A 22683-nucleotide genomic window follows, 5' to 3' on the forward strand; every position below is an offset into this window, starting at 1 on the left:
ACTTGGAGAAAGAAAATAAAAGTGACCTGTAGACACAGTGGTAGAATAAATTACTGATACGTGAAGAAACTAGCTAAAAGTATAATTATGATGCGAGATAACACTGAATACCACGAGACAAATCATACTAGAAAGGAAAAACTGCAATTGCCACAATTTAATTAAATTCGTGTGTGTTTGTTTGGTTGGTTTGTTGGTATAAGGTTGATTCTACGGGAGGGATGTGTTTTCATTCGTCTATGCAGAATGGCGATTGTCCGTTGGTTCGCAGGTAGAATTTTCCGCTAACCATCATGTTCTGATCGGCGTAATATCCCATGGTGGGGCAGCCAAGCGGTCCGCACTCCTGGCACTTTCCCCGCACGAACTGCAGCCAGTTGAAGCACGGGTAGGCGGTAAAACTACAGGACGTCTCCAAAATTGTATCGGTAAACAGATACTCGGCTCGCATGTGACTGCAGCCGGAGACGATATCGGGGCCTTCGCAGCCGGCCTGATGTCGCCCACCGTTGGGATAGAAATCTTGATGGCCAAGCTGGATTATAGATATGCATTTGAGTTACACAAATAAATAAAAAAAGATTACATACGTTGTAAGACAGAGAAAGATAGGTGTAGTTATATAAGTCGGAAAATACATTGCTTAATAGGTAGAATGGATTCAGAATGGATAGGCAGGCGAAAGATATATAGCTCGACAGCAAGACAAAGTAATTGTTATATGCACCAAACGCACATACTTACATCTTACTCTTTGTTCAAATACAATCCGTACATATACCGTATATCATGTGATTTTCATGGAAAACGCAGAAACAAACCACACTGAAAGTGAAACATGCTGTATTGCTGATGACCCAGCCTTTCACTCATTCCTATACGGTGCGTATAAAAAAAAGGTAATCCAACTTTGGAGGGCTACCATTTCTTAAGTGTCAGCTATGGAGAGAACAATGTTGGTTGTATAGTGAAAGAAGAACTCTTTTTCTTTACATTGATACCTAATTATGGTGAAAAATGTCATGCATGACTCAGCAAATTGAATTTAAAGACAACATTGACAAATCGCACTTTTTCCAAGTTTGAGTGCTATTGTGAAGGAACAATGCATGTCTGGGATCACTGCATGGATGAGATCTGTCAATGGAAGTTTTCAAATCATCAGTCCAGCCTTCATGACTGCAAATTCGTGTTTAGGGTTTCTTCTAATGTTTTATGATTCACGACCTTCAACATGGCCACGTTGTCGATAACTCGGTCCTTCCCATTAAGGCAAAACCACTATCCATTTTCCCTCATCATATTCAAGACATGGTTTGTGACTGGGAGCTATGTGTTGAATATGAACAGAGAAAAATGGACTATGTATTGGCCTCTGTGGGACAGATATCGGACAAAAGGCCATGTTTAAGGTTGTGGACCATAAAATGTTAGGAGAATACCTCAATAAAGACCTCAACACAGACCTTAAACACAAACACTAAACACAAACCTGCATTCGTACAGGCTGACCTATTTGGCAACTTTCATTGCCAGATCTCATCCATGCAGTGAGGCATGCATTGTTCCCTTACAGTAAAAGGAAAATTTGGAAAAAGTGCAATTTGTCATTGTTGCCTTTAAAGTTTATGTGCTCAGTCATGCATGACAATTATCAACATAATTAGGTCTCAATAGAAAGAGGAAGAGTTTTTCTTTCCTCACAATTAACATTTTGCTCTTCATAGCTGACAAATGGTAGCCCTCCAAAGTTGGATTATCTTTTTTTTTATACGCTCTGTATACCTGCCAAATTTGGCCGGCACCCAGGATGTCATTGCCATCCGTGTGTATGACATCGACAAAGAGAGCATCGGTGGGATCAAGACGGCACTCAGGACCCTGGTCTCGAAAATCGTATCTGTTATCACGGAAATACGGTCCAGCTGGGTCAAGACCTGTAGTATAAATATGAAAATGTATTTATAAAAATGATGAGAACACATAAGAACACGGTGATGGATATTGCACGAGTATGAGTTCTCGGTCTGTAGGTCTATTACATTTTGTCCAGTTCAAGGCAGTCAATCCGTTGGCGAAAATTAAATGCAACTCGAGGTAATTAACCCGGATGATTAACAAGACGACGTTTCCAGAAACAGTTTGAGAAATCATCAAGAATTCCTCCTGTGAAAACAAAATTCTTTCTACACGTAATCACAGCTTTATCGTCGATCTCCTCGAAAGAAATCCTGGAACACTCGTTACGAAATGACACAAACTTGGAATACGTGCGGTCGCTCATCATAATACAAACCTGTTGAAGAGTTTATTTGTCGTTGGTTAACTTCCGGATATAAATACCTCACGTTGGGTATTTTTAAGAGTAATGGAATTTGCTTTGGGCAAATATTTTAAGAATCTTTTTTTTTATATGTTCATATGTTCAAGTTTCCTATTTCATTTGACTAGTTACTCGATCATTTGATTGCATGATGAACTTCAACATTTTTGTTTAAAGCAGGTTTTATCACGAAATGCGTCCACATTCAGTGGCTAGCTTTCTTAACGTTTTTGCTGTAGAAAATATGTATATTTATAAAATGAATGTAATGAAACTCATCCGCGAAAATGTAAATTCTTCTAAAATTCAGATATGCAGAAAGTTAGAGTAGCAGTGTTCAATTATTATGTAAGTCTTTCGTGATGACGGCCATGCATTAACAACACATAGAGCTCATTTCTAGCACTTCCCTTTCCAAAAATACCATAGCGATATCGTTCCAACCCCAAATACAATTATTTTCTTTTCTTGATTTACGGCATCTCTGTGAGTGTCGGATACTAGTAGGATGATCATTATCAAGATTTTGGCTTGGCTGCTTCTCACCAGTGATACGAGCGAAGCCCGGCTGGAACTCGCCGGCAAACCCGACCACGTGTGCCCCAAGACTCATGCCGATCAGGTGGACGTCCTTATAATACATGCCAGCCTCGAGGTTGAGGAACCTCGCCAAGAGACCAATCTCTCGCCCTACCACCCGTGCGTTCCAGTGACACTTGCTGTAGAGGCCCAAGGCACCGGTGCCCCAGTCGACGGAGATAACATTCACATTCTCCTGTTACATTGATACGAATAAATCCCACGTTGTCATTTACCAACAAAACGTAATGTTCATTATTGAATTTTTAACCGAAAATCACAACTCCTTACGGAGGAAGATGTGAGGGATTTCACCCTTTTCTATCATTTAATGTTTCTTTTTTTTAAGTTTGCACAGTTGGCATTTTTATCATAAGTGCATGCATTTAAAAATATATTTCCTGTGTGGGGCTTTTTTTTTTCTTTTTTTGTGTGCTGAGAAATGATATTTTGTTAAAATATTCATGACAGAATACTTAGAATAATCATATTGATATGCAATAAAGTTTTGATAATAATTATGGTATTGGTGGTCATTGTAGACAACTGTCATGACTAAGATTAATAAATATCTGAGGCAAAAGAAGGTGCGAGAACCTATGCAGCTGTGTACTGGGCTCGATCAAACAAATAAATCTTAGAAATAAACATTCATGTTAGTTACATAATACACGACGAGGTTAATGAATTGCTGTTGGGAGAGAGAGAGATGATTCAACGTATAGTTGTAAATGGTTTCGGAAGAACTGATTTTGATTCTGAAACTGATGCGGAAGAACTGGCAAATTCATGTTAAAGAGATCTCCACCATTCCAAGCCCCATGTTTCTTTTTCTGTTTATTTGCATATCCATTGTATAATTTTTATTTTACTTTCATCTCAGCATGCTAACAATATCTGAGTGTACCACAAGTCGAGCAGTATCGCATGACTGTTTTTGCGTGGTGCGAAGTCACAGATGGAGAATTCACGATAAAAACTATATTGCGGCTCCCAAACAGGGATTCTGCATGCCATATCTAAGTGTTTTAAAACTTATATAGTGTGAGTTGGTAGCGCAGAAGAGGTAATAATTCTCCAACAATCTGTTTGTTCACTAAGCTCGACTGAAAGTCGGTAGTACTGGGCCCCGTTTCATTAACCTGCTATCAAAAACAAGTTACGATAGTTGTTATAAGCTACTGAAATCCTTGCATATGATTGACCGAGAGCAAATGTATAATGTGGCAGTTGTTCTGGTAACAAGTTTTATGAAACGGGACCAGGGCCCCATTTCATAAAAGATGTTTGGGTAGCAACTCTTGATGGAATGGCAACTTCCAATAGCAACAGCCAATCAGGAAGCTGGATTCTTGTTGTTACCATGACAATTGCCATTCCAGCAAGAGTTGCTATCATATCAACTTTTTATGATATATGGCCTAGTCATCTATCAGATCTTTCCTCCTTCAAGTTTGACGCAATGAAATATAAAAACAAAAAATTAAAGACTTATTTAATCTTCATTCTGTCGAATGAGCAGAATGGCGTAATATAGTTGTACAAATCGTGTGAATGACGTCCAAAACAAAATAATAGCCATAGTAAAACTGTTACATTGTCGACTGTTAGGTCATAATACCCATTGATTCAACTGCAGTCCACCACCTTCATTTGAGTCTTCGAAATGTGATTAATACAAACTGGCAATTAACAATCCCAGATACACTGCAAACCGACAGTTTTGACATTCAAAACGAACAGATTCATTTCAGTCTCTCTCTCTCTCTCTCTCTCTCTCTTTCTCTTTCCACATCAAAGCACACACCCACACACACACACATATACAGAGAGAAATAGATAATCTAGATATAGATGTATATAAATATAAGTAAATCAAAAAGGCAAAAGATAACATGAATTTAACAAAACTCCAGAAATTACCACTTGAAGGAGTGCATCCCTCTTGGCTTTTTCCCACGAGGAGAACGAATCGGACGTGTAGCCATGGACGACGAACTTCGTCCGACGTCGGGCGTCGAAAAAGGAGGCGCGCAGACCCGCCACATCCTTGCGGCTTATTTCCTGCGGGTCGTTCTTGTTGCTCCTTGTATAGAGATAGAACCTCGTTCCGATCTCCTCGGGGGTCTTTGGCGGGAATCCGAAGGGGTAACACGTGTCGTTGTTGAAACAGCCGACATCATCGTAGCAAATTTCAGCACACCGGACTAGTCAATACATAAAGATACAAACTTCAAAGCGAGGATCAAACGGATGCATGTCCACGTTAGAAGCACTGGTTTTCTGATGTGTGTGTGTGTGCGTGTGTGTGCGTGTGTGTGCGTGTGTGTGCGTGTGTGTGTGTGTTCGTGCGTGTGCCTGTAAGAGTTTATTTTGTTTGTGTGTGATGGAATATCTACGATTTACCTAAAGAAATGGTCCTGCAAATAATTCAAAGGATTGATAATTGTTTTACAATGGAGGTTTGGAAGTGCTGAGTTTTCTGACACAACAGTACTTCTTTAACCTCGTATTGTGTGCTTTGAGTGTCGATTGGCAAAGAAAACCCTAGTAGCACTGTGTAGTCCCTGCTGGTATAGAAAGAATGATAAAAATGGGCTTTAGAATCTCTGCAATCTGATCGGCAAGTTGTCATGCATTGATTTTTACTGATCCATACTGAGCCATGCGTCCAGTAAAATCCGAACGCATGGCTCAAGTCTTGTACAGTGTTGCATAGGTATACCAAACGCATGATGGGGAAGATGGTTTTATTTCATGAATTTACCGGCCCATTTTATAACACAAATGATGCTCAGGCCTATTTCATGGATCAATGAGAATTGGATGCTCTAGTTTAACTTCGGAACAGTTTAAAACCCACTCGCTGCTCTGGTGGGTTTTAACAGTTCCAAAGTTAAACTCGCAGTAATGACGGTAATGATTATCATTATTTCTACCATCATTCTCATTTTAATCGGTAGCAGCAGAAGTATAAGAGTCATCATTGAAGCTCTATTTCTTCTTCATTCTTTGTTTTTTAATCATTTTTTAATGCCATAGCTATCAGTATTTTAACAGTATCTTTCTTAAAGGGAAACTAAACCGAAGATTTTATGAACTGAATAAATGCGATTTATATATATATATATATATATATATATAGCGAAAACTGGTCAGTTTTCCCTTCCTTGTTTCATATATATATATATATATATATACACGTACATATACATGTATACATGACATGTATATATATATTGGCAGAACACGTCACTAAATCAAGTTTAAAGTGAATAGGACAATCCGCACAGAAGTCATGAATTTTTAAAACATGGGTGCCGCCGTCGTTGGAGAGCAGGGCTATAAAAGCCGACGCACAGTGGGCCAGAATGAGCTCAAAGTGCGCCAAAATTATATCCCATGGTTTCTTTTTATCCAAATTTGGTGCCTAGGGGTAATTTGGGGCGTAGAATTGATTGAACATAATTTCAAACTCATATTACGTCACTGTGATGCTGATTTTTCATTGGCTACCAAAAATCGGTCTGTAAATGACTAATAAAGCAGTGCAAATCTTGGGCTGTTTTATTTTCTTTAAAGGTTAATTTGAAAAGGGGTTCATTTATCTTTTCACATTCACTGACACTGCTTATCTACTACCATTGAATACAAGATGCTTACATAATTGGCCACAGAAAGTGTATAAACATTTGGCGATCGAATTCATGCTGCGCTGGAAGTTCCATATCATACACACGTACTGCAAAATAATACTGTTGTCCGTGTAAATTAGAATAAGTTTGTGATGTACGCTGTACTTTTGGGTGAATTTCTTCGCTCTATTCTAGCAGGACATAAATGTGTGGTATCAAATCAATCTCTCTGCTTTATAACCTTAGGCCTATGCCATATCAATTTATACAAACGCAACACTAAAAAAACCATTTTGTCTAATTTTACTGGAAAGATAACAAATTGTGAAGTCAGTAATCAGGAGAATGAAAGGTTATGACTTAATAACTAAGAATGAGTCTGCCGTGTATGAAGGTTTACTTGAAAAAGCTATAATAAAAGATTTTTTTTTTAATGAAAAATCTATCGGAATCACTATCATGTGAAATTATAGATTCATCCCCATTCCACAAGGATTTTTTTTTTTCTCCTCAGTCAGTCGTCGGAAGCATTTTTTATTTTTATTTTTTGCTTCCGGCAACTCACCTAAGTATATGGGATCACAGTCTGATGAATCCGACTTGTATTTGTCGCCTATCAGGTCAATGTCAGACAGGTCGGGCATGATCCCATGAGGCAAGATCGTCCGATGAGGATCACGCGAGCAATGTCTGACATTGACCTGATAGTCGACCGACACAGTCGGATTCATCAGACTGCGATCCGATATACTTTGGTGAGCAGCCGGATAGCAACAGACTTTGCTTCCAAAGAGTAACCGATGAGAATAGAATATCTGTGTTTAGGTGTATAACGTTCTATCTGCATGTCAAGAGTAGGATCGAAGTATTTAGGTGTCCATACAGTATGTATTGCAGAGGGAATAGCTTGTTTACAGCAGTGGCTATGACAATATGGACAATAATATGGCTATGACCTTGGTTATGTGCAATTATGTACTCTTTTATCTTTGAAAGAAGGGTCTTTTAGGTGCCGGAACTAACCCTATTCATATATTTATAACTCTGTTTACCTCTTATTCAGTGTTAATCATGTTTGCGGGCCTTTAACGTGCAAGAAGAAAAAAAAAATGATTTAAAATATAATGCCGCCCTCATGCGGCGCCGTATGATAACAGAATTCCTAAGCGGCTGCCAGGTCCAAAATACACGTAATGTGCCGCGGAAAATCGGCTCTAACACAAAAAGTGGCAAAAGGTGGCAGCCAAATCTGGTATCAGCTTAAAGCTGAGACATCAGGAAATGTTGTGGTAATAGAATTTAGTTGGAAATCCGTGGCAATCTAAACTTTTCATTTGGATATATTAAAAAAGACAAATAATTACCCTCTTTTCAAGGATATTTACCGGAAAATGTTCATGAAGATTAGGTTCCTTTGCATTTTTACGGCATTCATAACGTAAGATAAACTTTGAGAAATATGTGGGAGAAATTACAGGTTGATATCTCAAAAACTATATGTCGAAATTACGTATTCATTAAAGAGGTTACAATTTGCTTTGAAACTCTTAAAATGTTGTATTTTGCTACTTTAGGTAGGAAATATATCCCCTTAATGTTCATATCTGATTTAAATATTTCAGTGAAATATTCTTCAAAGTATTTCCTCTCAAGAGCGCATGTCAAAAATTAAAAAATCCCAAGTGCCCAAAATGACTTTTGGCGCACTTTGGTATCTCTCTGGCCCACTGTGCGACGGTCGCTTTTGTCAAAATATTCTATTTAGTATTGAGTTTGAGTACTATTTCTGGGGTGGTATTCTGAGACTGTTTTATCTCTGTTGTAAGTCTGTTTTAACAAATCGGTATCACGCAGTGATGGTTCCTTGACTCATGCCTCCATAGCTTGTGGCGCACATAGAATAATGCATGTTACTCGAATGTCACTCACGAAATGTTTGTACAATCCGACTCGTTATTCTAACACACACAATATTTTGTAAATTTGAAGGTGCCCAGCAGCACTCGTTCCTTGTGACAAAGATGATATAAAATGGATACAGCTTCGTGCTGCAGTGTGCCATCTTTTCTTATCCATTAGCTCTGTCCTGACAAAGGTGAATCTGTAACTAGCCCAAACTTGAGTATACCTCTACATTTTGGCCCCAAAGACAAAGACCTCCTCACCTAACCTCTCTCATGTCTTTACTATTCTTTTATGACTGATTAAATAAGATGCATTCCCTATTTGAATGAATTAATTGAAAAGCGGAGATAAACAGACGACGATGCTTGTAGAGTTGCCATATAAATGTCAAATGAAATGGGCTTTGGCATGCAAGAACAACTCAAAACAAATCAATTACAGTCGGGTAAGCAAAATTCATGACAAAATTTACCGTGCAAGGAGATGGCTGCAAGAAGAACGAGTGCGAACAAGAGTCCCATGGTACATGTAAGAAGGCGAGATCTGGAGACTACTGATTACCAGACGACGAGAACCGGCGGAAATTTTACGAGACGTTCACCAAGCAGCCCCCAACAGCAGGAGCAGTCTGTCGCAATTCTCACATTAAGGAGATAACCGCGCCATTAACCCGATAATAATCTGCCACGTGTTTGTGCTTGTTATTTCTATATAGCACTAAACTCAGACTGGAAAACATTTACCTTAGTTGAGGTCCATGTTAGCACAAAATACGTTCATTATGACGGGCCAAGATTCTGGAATGCATTGAGTGATAATAATTATTTCAAAATGCCCCATCATTAGCTGTATTTAAAAGGAAACTGAAGTAGATATTGTTGCAATCACATAAATCGAATGAATGAGTGCAATTTCATATAATTAGTATTTATTGTCATTGAGTCATAGTTTAAGGCTTAATAGAAAATAATGTCCCATGCATTTCAATGCTTCTACCAAATGTATGTTCTTCTGTACCCGCTCCACTTTCTTTTTTCTTTTCTCCTTTCTCAACACCGGTCCCGATTTTCGTTGTTTATAAATTTGTTGCATTTGTAGTGTTCTTGTTCGTACTTGGGTGTGTCCTAGTTCACGTACTTGTCTTGTATCTTGCTTGTTTGTGCTGTTAGTCTCGTCTTTACTGGATTTCTATGTTTCATTTAGCATGTTTAGTGTATCAGCTCTATGAACAAGTACAAACGGCATGTATGTATTAATGTTTGATCTGGCCGATCGTTCAATATGACTTGGGTTTGGTGACCACGAATATCTCCTTATTTTTTCGTTTGAACATTGTATATTGCATCTGGGGCCCACAATCTACAAGCTTCGCTTTTCAGTGGGTCCCCCATCTCCATCCTCCGATTAATTTATCTTTATAATGCTTATTTGTATGATTTCCTTCTGTAAAGTGTAATGCACCTCCCTTTGTATTGATTACTTATGTTGAAATTATTCAATTTCATGTACACTGTGCATCTATGTTATTGACTATGTTGCGATGGAGAAAACTTAAACAAAAACTGAACTGAACTTCTGGGTTTGAAAATTGTGGCAGATTTTGTGCTGTCCGTCAATAAAATTATTTAATATCTTTGGGCATATTATTTCTATGTGCACATGACGAAATGAAAACAAACAGGGAAAACATGACACGAGGATGGTGGATATCACACTAGGCCCTATAGGCTAAACATGTTTCTCCATGCATTTCATCAAAATTGATACACTCAGTTTAGGGGTCCAATTTTAACCACCCAGGATACCTACCGTTTGCAGCCGAACGTTTCTCTCCGTGTTCCAGTGCAGATTGTGGACTCAGATCAAGTATGTTCGTAGGTATATACGCTAATTGGTAAGATATGTATACGTTGTGTGTATTAATGGACTACATTCTATTATAACATGTAAAATATGAATACTACTTTGTTCACGTGTCTGTGTATAGAGTGTGCATATGAGTGTACTGAAGTGAGGGTAAACACATCACTATTATTGAGTGTAAACGGCTTTCAAAGAACAAAACAAAGAGAAAGTAAGCCGGAAATGGAGACAACTATTGTTATGCTGCATTTTCATGGAAGAGGAAGATACTGATTTATGCCAATTCAACAAAATAACCTAAGGAAGTAGACAGCTCTTGCATGTACGTAATTTCTGTCACCAACCAAACACAGTACACCTAAGAAAACCATTTACCAAGAATCGACGAGGGCTACTTTTCTTTCGTAGAATTACAAAAGCAGTCCTCAGGTTAAATAATCTCTTTTGTCTTAGGTAACACAGATTAATACTAAATAATATTAATATTTTTTACTCACAGTTTTTGTCTGCCTGTGTGCGCATGCGCGCTATATGTAAGTCAATATGTAGCATGTATGTAGTAAAATCAAGCATTTATGAACATGAGACACATAATATATGACGAAACGCGAGTGAAAGTTTCTCCTGATTTGGGAATCTTGTCCTGTAGCAAAGTAGCCATCTTCTGACAACTATCAAATTCAAATGTTACTTCACATCTACCTACGATAACGCTAAGCGTTCTTTTCTTTTGTTTTCCACTCAGTTTCTTAACCTGCAGCGGAATGGTTTTGTTGATGTTTTTTTTTTTTCAGATTCATTCAGCGATTGTTACTTACTAATCTTACAAATTTTATCGTATTTGCATTCATAAACTTCCTGTCACATGTACTCAAATAGCATTTTTTGTTTTTGGTAACAAAGGCAGTTTAGCTGTGTACATGAGTTACGTGTACTCTGTGTATGCGTGACTATAGCTATGCCACGAGCTTTTTTCATATTACTATTGACAATGTACCACATATTCAACAAAAGAGGACTGCGCGTTTTCCATGTATGCACAAACGAATCCGGACGTCAGTAACGTAAAAATGCTTTCTTGGCTTGTTTAGTCGATACGAGGAATGGAAAACTGGAAGTCTTCTCTGCAGTAATTGACACATTTTATACCAAATAAAAAAATAAACTCAAAACAGATTTTTCTTTTTGTAAATTTTATTGGTAATTCAAAAGAATGAAACGCCGAGGTTGGTAAATTTCCCATATGAAAAGAAGAGCCCTCAATTATGTTTACTACATTCTACTACATCTCATACGAAACACTAAGAAAAAGCATAAAAGTACAAAATCTCAGCTTTATACAGTGCCACACCAAAATGTGCTTAACTAGCGTGTTCGAATTTACTAAAGGGGAATTCAGGATCTCCTGTAAGTTAGTCTAAAAATGGCTAAAGTTTCTTCGCACAAAAATTGAAAATTCGATCAAAATTGGATGAAAATTAAGGACATTTTGAAGTTTCGCTAATTTTCACGAAACAGTTCTTGAACAGTCAATGTTATGAATATGCAAATACTAAATTGATCATGTCAGTCCCTCACAACCTACTTTAAAGTTTGTATATGATATCTTTAAATTTCAAGTATTTTGTTCAAAAGCAAATATGCCCCAGTCCCAAATCCTGATATGTCTTGTCACCATTTTGAAGTTCTGCACATAGGAATAACATTATATTTTACACTTTGGTAGCAAATTGAATTTTTCGTCATTTTCTTGGGGTTTGATGATATCGTCAGCTCAGTCACTCACGTAATGATTATTCATATCAACTATCCAATAACTGCTTTCCGAGAATTAGCGAATATTTGAAATTTCCTATCTTCTTTACTTTTAATCCCATTTTGACCAATTTTTACTTGAGGGATGTGCTCGTCATATTTGACTTTCTTTTTAGACTATGATTGGCCTGGAATTCCCCTTTATCAGTATTCCCCGAGCATGTGGAGAGGGGCTAGCCATCAATCCCTTCATATTATATGATACATTTCAATAGGTATAATTATAGTCAAACCAACCTTGTCTTACTTCGAAAAATTGCAAAAAAAAAAAGTTTAATAGTACAGCAATGGACCATTGCTAACGTTCTGTAATTACTTTGATTTGATTCGATTTGATTTGATTCCCACATTCATTATTCATACAAAATATACCACAAAGTCAATTGAACAACGTTATTGATTTATAGTTCGACGTCTTCATTTAAAAAGATGGAACAATTTCGGTTGAGATGGGGATTTAAATTTTCACTTTTTGTGAGATGATCAGAAACCACTTGTGAAATGTAAAAGACCACACAATTCTTAGATGAATTAAATATTTATTATATGTTTTATATGACTGGGATATTAAAAAAACCAGCAAAACAAAGTCGTCCTAATATAAGGTGGGTCCCACCTATCATTAGGACCACTATGTTTTTGGATATGCCAACTATTTTAAAAACAATTTTCATCAAATAAACTTTCAGTTCCTCTTAGAATTGTACGCTCTTTAGAATTTTATAAGATGTTTTTCATTATCTCACAAAAAAGTTGAAAACTGAAACCCCATCCCAACCAAATTAATACCATCACTTTAAGGTGAATGCAATTGTGCAGGGAACCAGCCACGTACACAGTTTCGGTACCATCGCCCTTGCAGGGCTACTGGTACGAACGTCGCTTTGCAGGATCGCGCAGAGGAAATTAGTGAAAAGAGTAAACATGAAGGCATCTTCTACACACAATAAGTAACGGTCTTGACTTTTAAGTGAAATACTGGTATAAACCGAACGACGCTGTCTATTATTGTGCAGAAAAAAACCCCGACTATTCATGGAAGTGTTCGAGGTATTAATGAAATAGTGGTCAAGATAAACGAAAGAGTCTATATATTTGTTATTTTTCCCAACGCCTAAAGATTCATTTGGTATATTTCTCGTGGAAATAAATTAATTGTTCAATATGTTTACATATCTAATCATATCCTCCTTAACAGATATGAACTCTTGCATACACATAATTGCATTTACAATGTACGAACATCGACTTGGAACTGACAGACAGTACCACAAAATTAGATAATCCACATGTACATTGCATGAAGTACTTTTGCTCAATTAGATATACAATCATTCTCACCTGTTAGAAAATGGACCAGGCAATTAAGAATCCGTCATATGCATAAAAAACAACTACACCCCTTCCCCTAAATATTCGTTTCAATTTGTTTCACACTTGATCGAACGCCTGGTGTGATTAAACACCCCATTTACTTCTTCCATCCACTGCAAGCCCTCGAGGAGTTTACGGGGAACTTTTTTTTTTCAGTTTACTATAATTCTTCTTTTTTTTCATCGACTTGTCACCACCTTGTTATCATGAATGAAGTCATCCCTACATCCGGCAATGTCCGGTTGCGTGTGAAAAACGCTGAATTTCATTTTTGTTTTTGTTTTTAATTGAATATAACTGTAAAATTCTAAAAAAAATAAAAGAGAGTTCTATGCTCTCAGTCCTATCAACAAGAACAATAATCTGGAATGTATAGGTGCGGGTGTAGTATATCTCAGGTCAAACATAGGTCATACCTTTTATTTTAAAGAAGAAATCAAGAGTGAATTTTCCCCCACTCTTTCAACTAAGAGGCTACAAGATGAGAAATCAAAGGCATCCGCCAAAAAAAAAAAAGCCTGATTATTTTGTTAATCTCCTCATACATTTCACATTATTGCTCGGCCCTATATGTTTTTCTACAATAATGCCTCCCCAAATTTTACAAACTTGCACGATTTTGAATTTACATGAGAGATTAGAGCATCAGTTATATACACAGAGGTTGCTACATGGTACATCGCTTTTATTCAAGGCCTCATTTGCACAAATCAGTCCATCTGATTTATAGAAACATCACTTTATACTATATTATTTTACGTTCAGACAAGATTGAAAGTTCCAAATAAACAGTGTTGGCTTATTGTAGAAAAACATATAGGGCCGAGCAACTACCGATGTGTTGGCTCAGTGAGTAGAGCGGCTGCCCTCACAATCGGGAGGTCGTGGGTTCAAACCCCGGCAGCGTTATACCAAAAGACGTTAAAAGATGGGAGTTGCTGCTGCCTTGTTTGCCGTTCAACAGTTGAAAAGGTTAGAGCAACGTCGATCTGGCGCTGCTCAGTGGCTGCCGGGCCCACGATCAATTGGGCAAAATGAATTTCCATTCTTGGACAATAAAATTTGGAGTTTATATCCAAAACAATTATTATTATTATTATTATTATTATTATTATTATTATTATTATTATTATTATTATATCAACGTTTTTTCTTCGCATTGTATAGACTGTGTGAAATAGCATTTTTATCAATGAACATGAAATCCAGGGTCTTTCTATGTAGTCTGCCACGGTCTTGTACACAAGACCACGGAACTCATATAGACATACATGACAGTAGGCATTCTTTTCAAAAACATGTGCACATACTTATGTTCGCTTATCATACAATATTTTGCAGCAAAAATACTCGTATAATACTCGTACTCAAAAATACTAAAATAGCAGAGACAAGGACATACTTCTCGAAGCACAGTTGTAGAAATTACAAGTAGTCATAATAAATATGCATTAAGTCGTTACTGATACGATCGAAAACAAGCGAAAGTACTATGTTCATCGTCCATGTATTTGTGATGTTAAAACATCATGCGTAAATGAATATCATGTAATAGTCACAGTTGAATCAACATCATTTTGACTTGTCATTGTCTTAAATCCACTTGCACACTCTCACAAATTTCAATGCTTAATTTATGCACTTACAGCAACCATTATCTATGGCCACATCGGGGCAAGCCTCAAGTTCCGTTTTAACAGAGCCTTTCAACCAAGAGCTACCGCGACGACGCTCGGGTAGCGTCCGGGTAATATTTTATTGCCCTGCCTGTTAAACGGTTCCAGAAATATGTTGCTCGTAAGTCGTCGCGGTAACTTTTGCCAAATTCTACCCTAGCCAGCTAAGGTAAATACCCCGATGTTGCCCGACATTACCACGAAAATAAGGGGATTGACACGTACACAAATCAGAGGGCTAAGTTTGGTGAAAATCCGTCATGGGGTTCTCAGAAAAAAGATGACAGTGTAAAAAGTTTACGCACGACTGATGACATCGTGGACGAAGCACGACGAAACGACGCACGACGCACGACGGACGCAAGATCGTAATGGCTTATTTAAGCCTTTGGCTCAGGTGAGCTAAAAACAAACAAAAATGAAAACGTTTTTTTAATTGTACCGACAGAAAGGACCCTACAACTAAAAAACAAACAAACAAAACAAATTATAATCACATTGTACTTAACTGTCCAATCGTAAGCATTCTCTTATCGATACTGTGACGTGTACAGTACTTCATACCTATATAATCATGGTGACTAGCAAAGAAACAATACATAAAACGACATGCACGCTTATCAATTTGTTATTCATTATTACAATTCAAACTCTATAGATTCTTTGTGCTTTTGACAGACCAATGCCAGGGTAAATCCCTCCTATAGCCTCTCTCCCTCTCCCTCTCTCTCCATATCTCTTCCTCTTCATACTCTTCTTCTGGTTAAGTCTGCTTCCTTCAATGAGCTGAGCATTCTCTCTCTCTCTCTCTCTCATTCTCATTCTTGATACTATCTTTCCCTACTTTCTTCGTTCTTTCTTACTGAAGTGTTTTTATTTTCCTTGTTTTCTCCGTCTTACTCTTTTGGCATATTACGCCCTATTCCTTGGGAACGGGGTCCCTATCAGTTCAATGTACATGACTTTGTCATGCATGGAAACGTTGTACTACCATTGCTTGGCTCACATCTTTATAAGGCATATATACATACATATTACATATGAAATCAATATTTACAGTCTATTTTCGCTGAAAACATGTTTTACATGACAGAGGGAATGTGTAAGTATGGAAATGTATCAAGTCTTTGTACTAACATGATACTGGGCACATCTTGGTCTAGCATGCCTTTTGAAAGATCCAATTCAAATTTTCATTGCATTGGTCTCCGTTTAGATTTACTCAACTTCTGAACTATCGAGAGATAACTTCAATAAACGCACCTATTTTCCACAGATACGACACAAATACACAAGAAGTCTGTTTAGTCACAGATTCAAGGCACAATCAGAATTTGAAGATTATGTACATCAATTTCAACTTCATATAATAGGCAACCGCCTTTATAATCAGCAGAGAGGGCACAGAAGATTCTCTTTCTTGTTTTCTTAAATGCAAAACACAAACTAGCCACTTTAGTTGATGAGATGTTTGAGCGAAAGTTGTTATTTTTTTCAGTGGCTCACTAGAAATCAACATTTCGTAACCCTACAAGCAAATCTGGCTCATGAATTTTGTCCAAAATACTATGAAAACATTGGTGCTCACATTGCGTCACAGATCACGTGAGTAAAGTATCTACACTTCTTACAGTGTCGTCATGACATCGCCGAGTCATTCGTCTTAATGCCTATACACACGCTTAAACGGGCATTCCAAACGATTATACATGTAATTTCACATTATACACAATGTAGTACTAGTACATAAATCGATATTGCCATGTGCATATTTGTTGTACTTATTATGGTTTGAGCAGATAACCCAATGCTCCAAACAACTCAAAACATAATACACAGAACGAGGATGATGACGTAGGAGCCTCACATATTCCAGTAATGCAGCAATGACATTCCATTACAGCGCCCAGTCATGCTTTCTTAAGTAAATCTGCTCTGTCATCATCCTTGCTTTGAACAACAACAACAAAAAAAAAACATTCTTATCCATCATCCCATTCACTAAATATTCCATTCTGAAACCCTGTACCCAGTATGACCAATCTATAGATATCAAAATTGCAAGTCTGAAAATCATCGGATCCTTTCAATAATGAAAGACGGCAGGAGCTTCTACCCAACGATAAACTTGTGACATTAATACATGTAGAATGCATTTACCAGGAGTCTCTGCAAAGGCCTACACAATTTTCACGCCTTTCGCTCGCATTTCTATTAAATTTCATAGATCAAAACCATGGCAATTTCATGACACAAACACAGTTATGACCGTGTTCTGCCCGAGAGATGGGTGTGATTCATGATTCGTTTGTTTCTTTAGTCCCTCGTTGTTCTCCTCTCAAAACACAAACTTACAAATTCCAGCTCTTGATCCTGATTGTGAAAGTACCATTGAACTCCCGCTATCACGAACATTGTTATAACAAATTCCGGTTCCAACCGAAGTAAAAACCCAGGCCGCAACATTATCGGCTCCATGTTTTCTAATTCCTTACTTTTTTTGCGGTAATAACGAAAACTTTGTATAATGAAAGAAAACTGCCGGTTTCGAGGACTTCGTTATAACGGGAGTCCGCTGTATTGTCAACTGAGGTGAAAATCAACTAGGGCGGGTGTTTACGACGCTGTACATGGATATATAAGGGCTGGATTTGGTGTCTGGCCGCCTAAAGTCCGCAGATTTCGGTGGGTCCGGAGAAGATTCTGGGGGAGGGGGCTTCGTGCGGATAAGGTCGAAGCGTTCTGGTTCTTGTATCAACATTTTTCTCCAGGAGTGTCGACCCTGACAGCTTTTCTGTTACAATGCAGAACGGTAGATAAATATGAACTACAAAAAAAATAAAAATACTCAGTCCTGATCTCAGGGCCATCTCATGAAATGAGACATCGTACACTCTGTTGTAGATCAGAGTTAATATTTACAAAGAGAGGCACAGCTGCTACGTGTAGTCTCATTAACGTTCGATAATGGAAGCTAAAATCTCTATGAAGTCTACTTCCCAAAATTTAAAGGTCGGTGCTACAATTACTGCGAAGAATTAGACGGGGGACATACAAGTTTGTCGGCGAGAGGAACAGGGTTGTATCAAGTCAGAGTGCATATAAGATTAAATACGCATTTATTTATTAGGGGAAAATGAAAATTTTTCGTCTGGTACAAGGAAAATAGGGGGAGCTCGCGTAAAACATCACCGAATATTGTCTGTTTTCTTAAAGAAATTATACCTCTCTCATTTCTCAGTTTTTTGTTTTATTTCACCGATTGTCACTTTTTGTTTGTCTGGTGTTTTGCTATAGAGACGAACTTAAGTATTTTCAAGGTTAAGTTCACCTCCAAGTGGGCTTAGGTTCGATTAATGTCGGGATCATTGTTGAAAATGAAAAATATTTTTTTTTTGTCCAGGGTTAGGGCCATTCCATATCTTATTCCTCCTGTCTTTTAAACATTTTTTTTTTCAGATCACATCTTCATGAATTACATTATTCGATTTGGCACGTACATGCCATGGTTTAATTGATTAGTTTAGCCTGCGCATCATACGAAAACATAACTTTTATGTGCGCAGCAAGGCAATGAGAAAATTACAAAAATCAGTGATTGATTGTAGGACTTTTGGAATTTTCAGAATTTTCGGGAGCCATTTTAAAACGCCTCCGCTCAAACACGACCGAGAATGAAAGAACTGTCGACTTACGTTGACCTTGGTCAAGGCGCCTGAAACGACAGAATCGAGTTTCATCGAGGGTCGCAAAAAGGTCTTGTAGGCAATGCAAGCGATGATGCAAGCGATCACAAATACCACGCCGCTTATAACAAGCGTCAGAGACACCGGCAGTTGCGCAGGCGGTTGCTTTGACCGATCGACGGGTTGGCGATGGGGTTGACTCTCAGCTAGGATGTAAAAGAAGGAAGTCGAACTTGGGAAGCAACTTACCACACTTGGGTCATTTCGCAATATTTAACTTTGACCTTACTCCACATTAATTTTCATAGCACTGCACTTCCAATGTAAGCTTACGTCTTAGCAAGTAGAGTATCATCTTAAAGTTGCCCACCTCCCCCCTTCACACTCTTTTGCAAAAAAAAAAAAAAAAAAAAAAAAATGTAGCTTGTCAGCAGGGGATTTTCTTTTTAGAGCAGTGGCTTTACACACTGTAAAGCTTGTCAGCTGACTTTTGCACACTAAGTCTTTTTTATTGTTGTTGTTTGTGTCTGTTTGTTTGACAGCCAGCTATAGTCAGCCGATTAACTCCGAAAGTTGTACCAAAAAAATGATAACCCCCTATTTTATTATTATAGTGATAATGATGATGATACTGATGATTATTTTGCTTGTCATCCGATTTAGGGACACAATTTAACAGTCATCCAAAATCTCTCCCCCCATCCTCAAAATGAAGAATTTATGTTCCCATAAACTGGACCCCTTCACTTTAAAAAAACGCAGCGCCGGCCCTGCGATGTGCTTAGAAACTCTTTATCTTAATTCAATATTCATCAACCATCCTCACGAACTTATTTCGCAAGTAATCAGGAGAAGTTTAGAAAGTTGCTATTTCCAAGAAATGTACACCTCATCCATGTGTCATCTCTTTTGATTCTTCTACCATTATTACTTTTTGTGTGTTTGACACACCGAACGTGCACGCATTAACGAACAATGTTACACTACATTTAGGGCAGTTTTGATCATTAGAGTCAGGGCCTTCTCTTTGGGCAGTTAGATTGTCTTTCATTGATACTAGCCTCATGAACAACTGAAGATAAATGGCTTGTGAACGCCACATTACGATAGAACGGTTACAGCTCGTTATTCCGAAGGGTCGTTATTCCGAAGGTTCTTTAGTCCGAAAGTTCATTATTCCGAAGGTTCGTTATTCTGAAGATTCGTTACTCCGAAGGTTCGTTAATCCGAAAATAAAACAAAGCTCGTCATTCCGCAGGTTCGTCACGGACCCTATTTCATTTCGGATCAACGAACCTTCGAAATAACGAACCCTATTTCATTTTCGGAATAACGAACCTTCGGAATAACAAACCCTATCTCATTTTAGGATAAACGAGCCATCAGAATAGGGAACCCTATTTCACTTTCGGATTAACAAATTTTCGGAATGACAAACCTTCGGAATAACGCCACAAATGTTCGGATTAACGAGCCCTTTTTCTTTTTCGGATTAACGAACCTCTAGGTATATGGAATTCGTGTGTTTCGGATTAACGAACCTTCGGAATAACGAACAGCACCCGATAGAACACCCACTGAAATGAAAGGACTTAGAAAATGTAGACGAAAGTAATACACACTCACTCTGTTCTGTAGAGCGGAGTTCTGTTTGCGCAGTCGAGAATTGTGCTTGTTCAGTCGAAGCTATACGCAATGACGGAAAAGTAAAAGATAGCATTATTATTTACACTGTGTGTCAGTTTGATTCAAGGAAATGCAAGTATTTCGAAATTAATTTCCTGTTAAAATACCTAGTACCCAGTCAAATATCCGAGTGAGAGGCACTCGTCTTGATGACCATGAGATTTTGGAGGATCGTATTTTTGCTATACTGATTTGGGAAATCACTGTTTTCCAGTTATTAGCAGAAATAACCGAAAAAGAAATGGTTGCTATGAATTCCACAGAACTATGCAGAGATACATAATAGACTAGTATTCATGAAATATACAGTGTACGTGATATACTGCATGCTTTCGAAATACATGCAAATGATTGTAAAAAAAGTAGGAAAATTCGATTTAAAAAATCAATTAATCGCACGTTAATTTTACCTACCGGACGATGTCGAATCCATGCTTGTGCTTTCTGGTGTTGATGAGTGTTCTGAACGCGAGGAGACATACATTAAACGAACTCGAAAAAAGTGACTTATTTTTCATTATCACTGTATACCTCATTCTGTTAAACATGATTCTACGTTAGCAGACTTTTTTTTTCATTACATAGATGTTAGAATTACAACAAAGGCATACTGCTTGATCCATTTCCAGTGGTGGAATAAAAAGGAAAAAAAAGGGAGGGGGCGGGGAATAAGGATTATGAAGCATAGTGATAGTGTATGTATAGCTGTCCTCGAACCGGCTCGCTGTAGGGTTCTGAATACTTCACTAGTTATTTTTTCCGGAGGCAAATTTTACCAATATTAATGTAATAGGAGTAGCAGGGGCAGAAGTTCCAAGATGAATAGAGTAGATCGAAATCATACGATGCAATCATTAGCCATTACACATATCATACCTCAGTAATGAAAAAAATGCACTTTATAGATTAAACGAATTTGTAAAAATTATATTCCTATATTCTGACATCATGAACAGAAGACCAACAGAAATTAACAAGGCTTCGAAAAATTTCTAACTTCTTCACACAATGTTTGAATTTCTTCATAACATTCAACCGAGTGTTTTGCAGATTTTGTCCCCATGATTATCGCGTAAGGGACTCATTCGTTCCAATCCTCCCTACCACAATTTTTAGAACTCGTCATAATCCATTGTTTAATAGTGTAACTAACGAATCTGAACATGGTTCAACTCTGTAGAAGTCGACACTCACGTAATTTCAACGTGGAGGTATCTCCTTCGGCGAGCTTCTCGGTAGAATTGTTGCAGTACTCCGCGTTCAGTTTGACCTTGTAGGAAGTGCCGGGAGTGAGTGGTTGGATTATTACACGGTCCGTTGTTGTGAGCTCCGGCTGACTGTCCCTGAAGCAAGGCAGCAACAGACTGAGAGTTAATTCGCGCGTCGAGGTATAACTCACCCCATGTGGACCCGTGAAGCAAATGATTCAGAACGTGGCTTCATAACCTTTTTTTTTTTTTTCTTTCTTTCATTTCTTTTTCTTTTTTTTTTAGCCCGAGGCTCACTTTGTATTAGCCTATTTGTATAAGCCTTTTTTCGAGGCCCAGATATATGGAATGCAAATATATATGTATATATATGTTTTTTGTGTTTTTTTTGTGTGTGGGTTTTTTTTTTTTTGTACCGACATTGTGGCAACCTGAGAGAGCCTTGTGGCCTACCGGTCTTGAAGCTGGGAATTTAAAGAACACATCAGTGATATTTGAAGGAAATCGGAAAGGGGCTTAAGATAATAATAAACTGTAAGAGCTTAAATTGGTGAAATCCATGTCGGTGTACAGGCCATGTGGATTTATTTATGTCACAATAGCAAATATTTGTTATTATGAATCCTCTGAAGTTGTTTATGACACATGCTAAGAGGAATACAATACCTCTCTAATTCTGGGTTACCGTTCGTTATTCCGATGGTTCGTTAATCCGAAGGTTCATTATTCCGAACTTGCGTTATACCGATCATTCTTTGCTCCTACACACACAACCTAAATTGGTAGGCAGGACTAATAAGAAGCTAGTCCAGATGGTGTCACCCTGGACTAGTGTTATTCTAGTAATGCTAGCTTGACTTGCTTATTGGACTACCGTGAAGTTAGTAATGACTACTGGACTTGGTAAGCCAAGGCAAGTAATGACTTCTGGAC

At 37.8% G+C, this 22683-nt stretch overlaps 1 protein-coding gene across 1 annotated transcript; it reads right to left on the reverse strand.

Annotated features, from left to right (window-relative positions):
- Window positions 1-229: 229 nt before the first annotated feature.
- LOC139734078 (pancreatic lipase-related protein 2-like) lies at window positions 230-21946 on the reverse strand. The gene is made up of 6 exons (XM_071644892.1): window positions 21942-21946; window positions 21737-21879; window positions 4826-5109; window positions 2870-3098; window positions 1786-1937; window positions 230-535 (listed from the first exon to the last, which is right to left on the reverse strand). The coding sequence occupies exons 1-6, from the start codon at window positions 21944-21946 to the stop codon at window positions 230-232; spliced, it is 1119 nt and encodes a 372-aa protein (XP_071500993.1).
- Window positions 21947-22683: the final 737 nt, after the last annotated feature.

The sequence above is a fragment of the Diadema antillarum genome, unplaced genomic scaffold, assembly GCF_040938485.1.
Source record: "Diadema antillarum isolate AM-2024a unplaced genomic scaffold, OU_Dant_1.0 seq00000508_RagTag, whole genome shotgun sequence".
Classification (NCBI taxonomy): Eukaryota; Metazoa; Echinodermata; class Echinoidea; order Diadematoida; family Diadematidae; genus Diadema; species Diadema antillarum.

Excerpts from the sequence above, each read along its gene's own strand:
- LOC139734078 (XM_071644892.1), bottom strand. Across the intron at positions 3,099-4,825 it reads GGGATGCACTCCTTCAAGTG|GAGAATGTGAATGTTATCTC; the intron begins GTAATTTCTGGA and ends TCAATGTAACAG. Across the intron at positions 1,938-2,869 it reads GGGCTTCGCTCGTATCACTG|GTCTTGACCCAGCTGGACCG; the intron begins GTGAGAAGCAGC and ends TTTATACTACAG.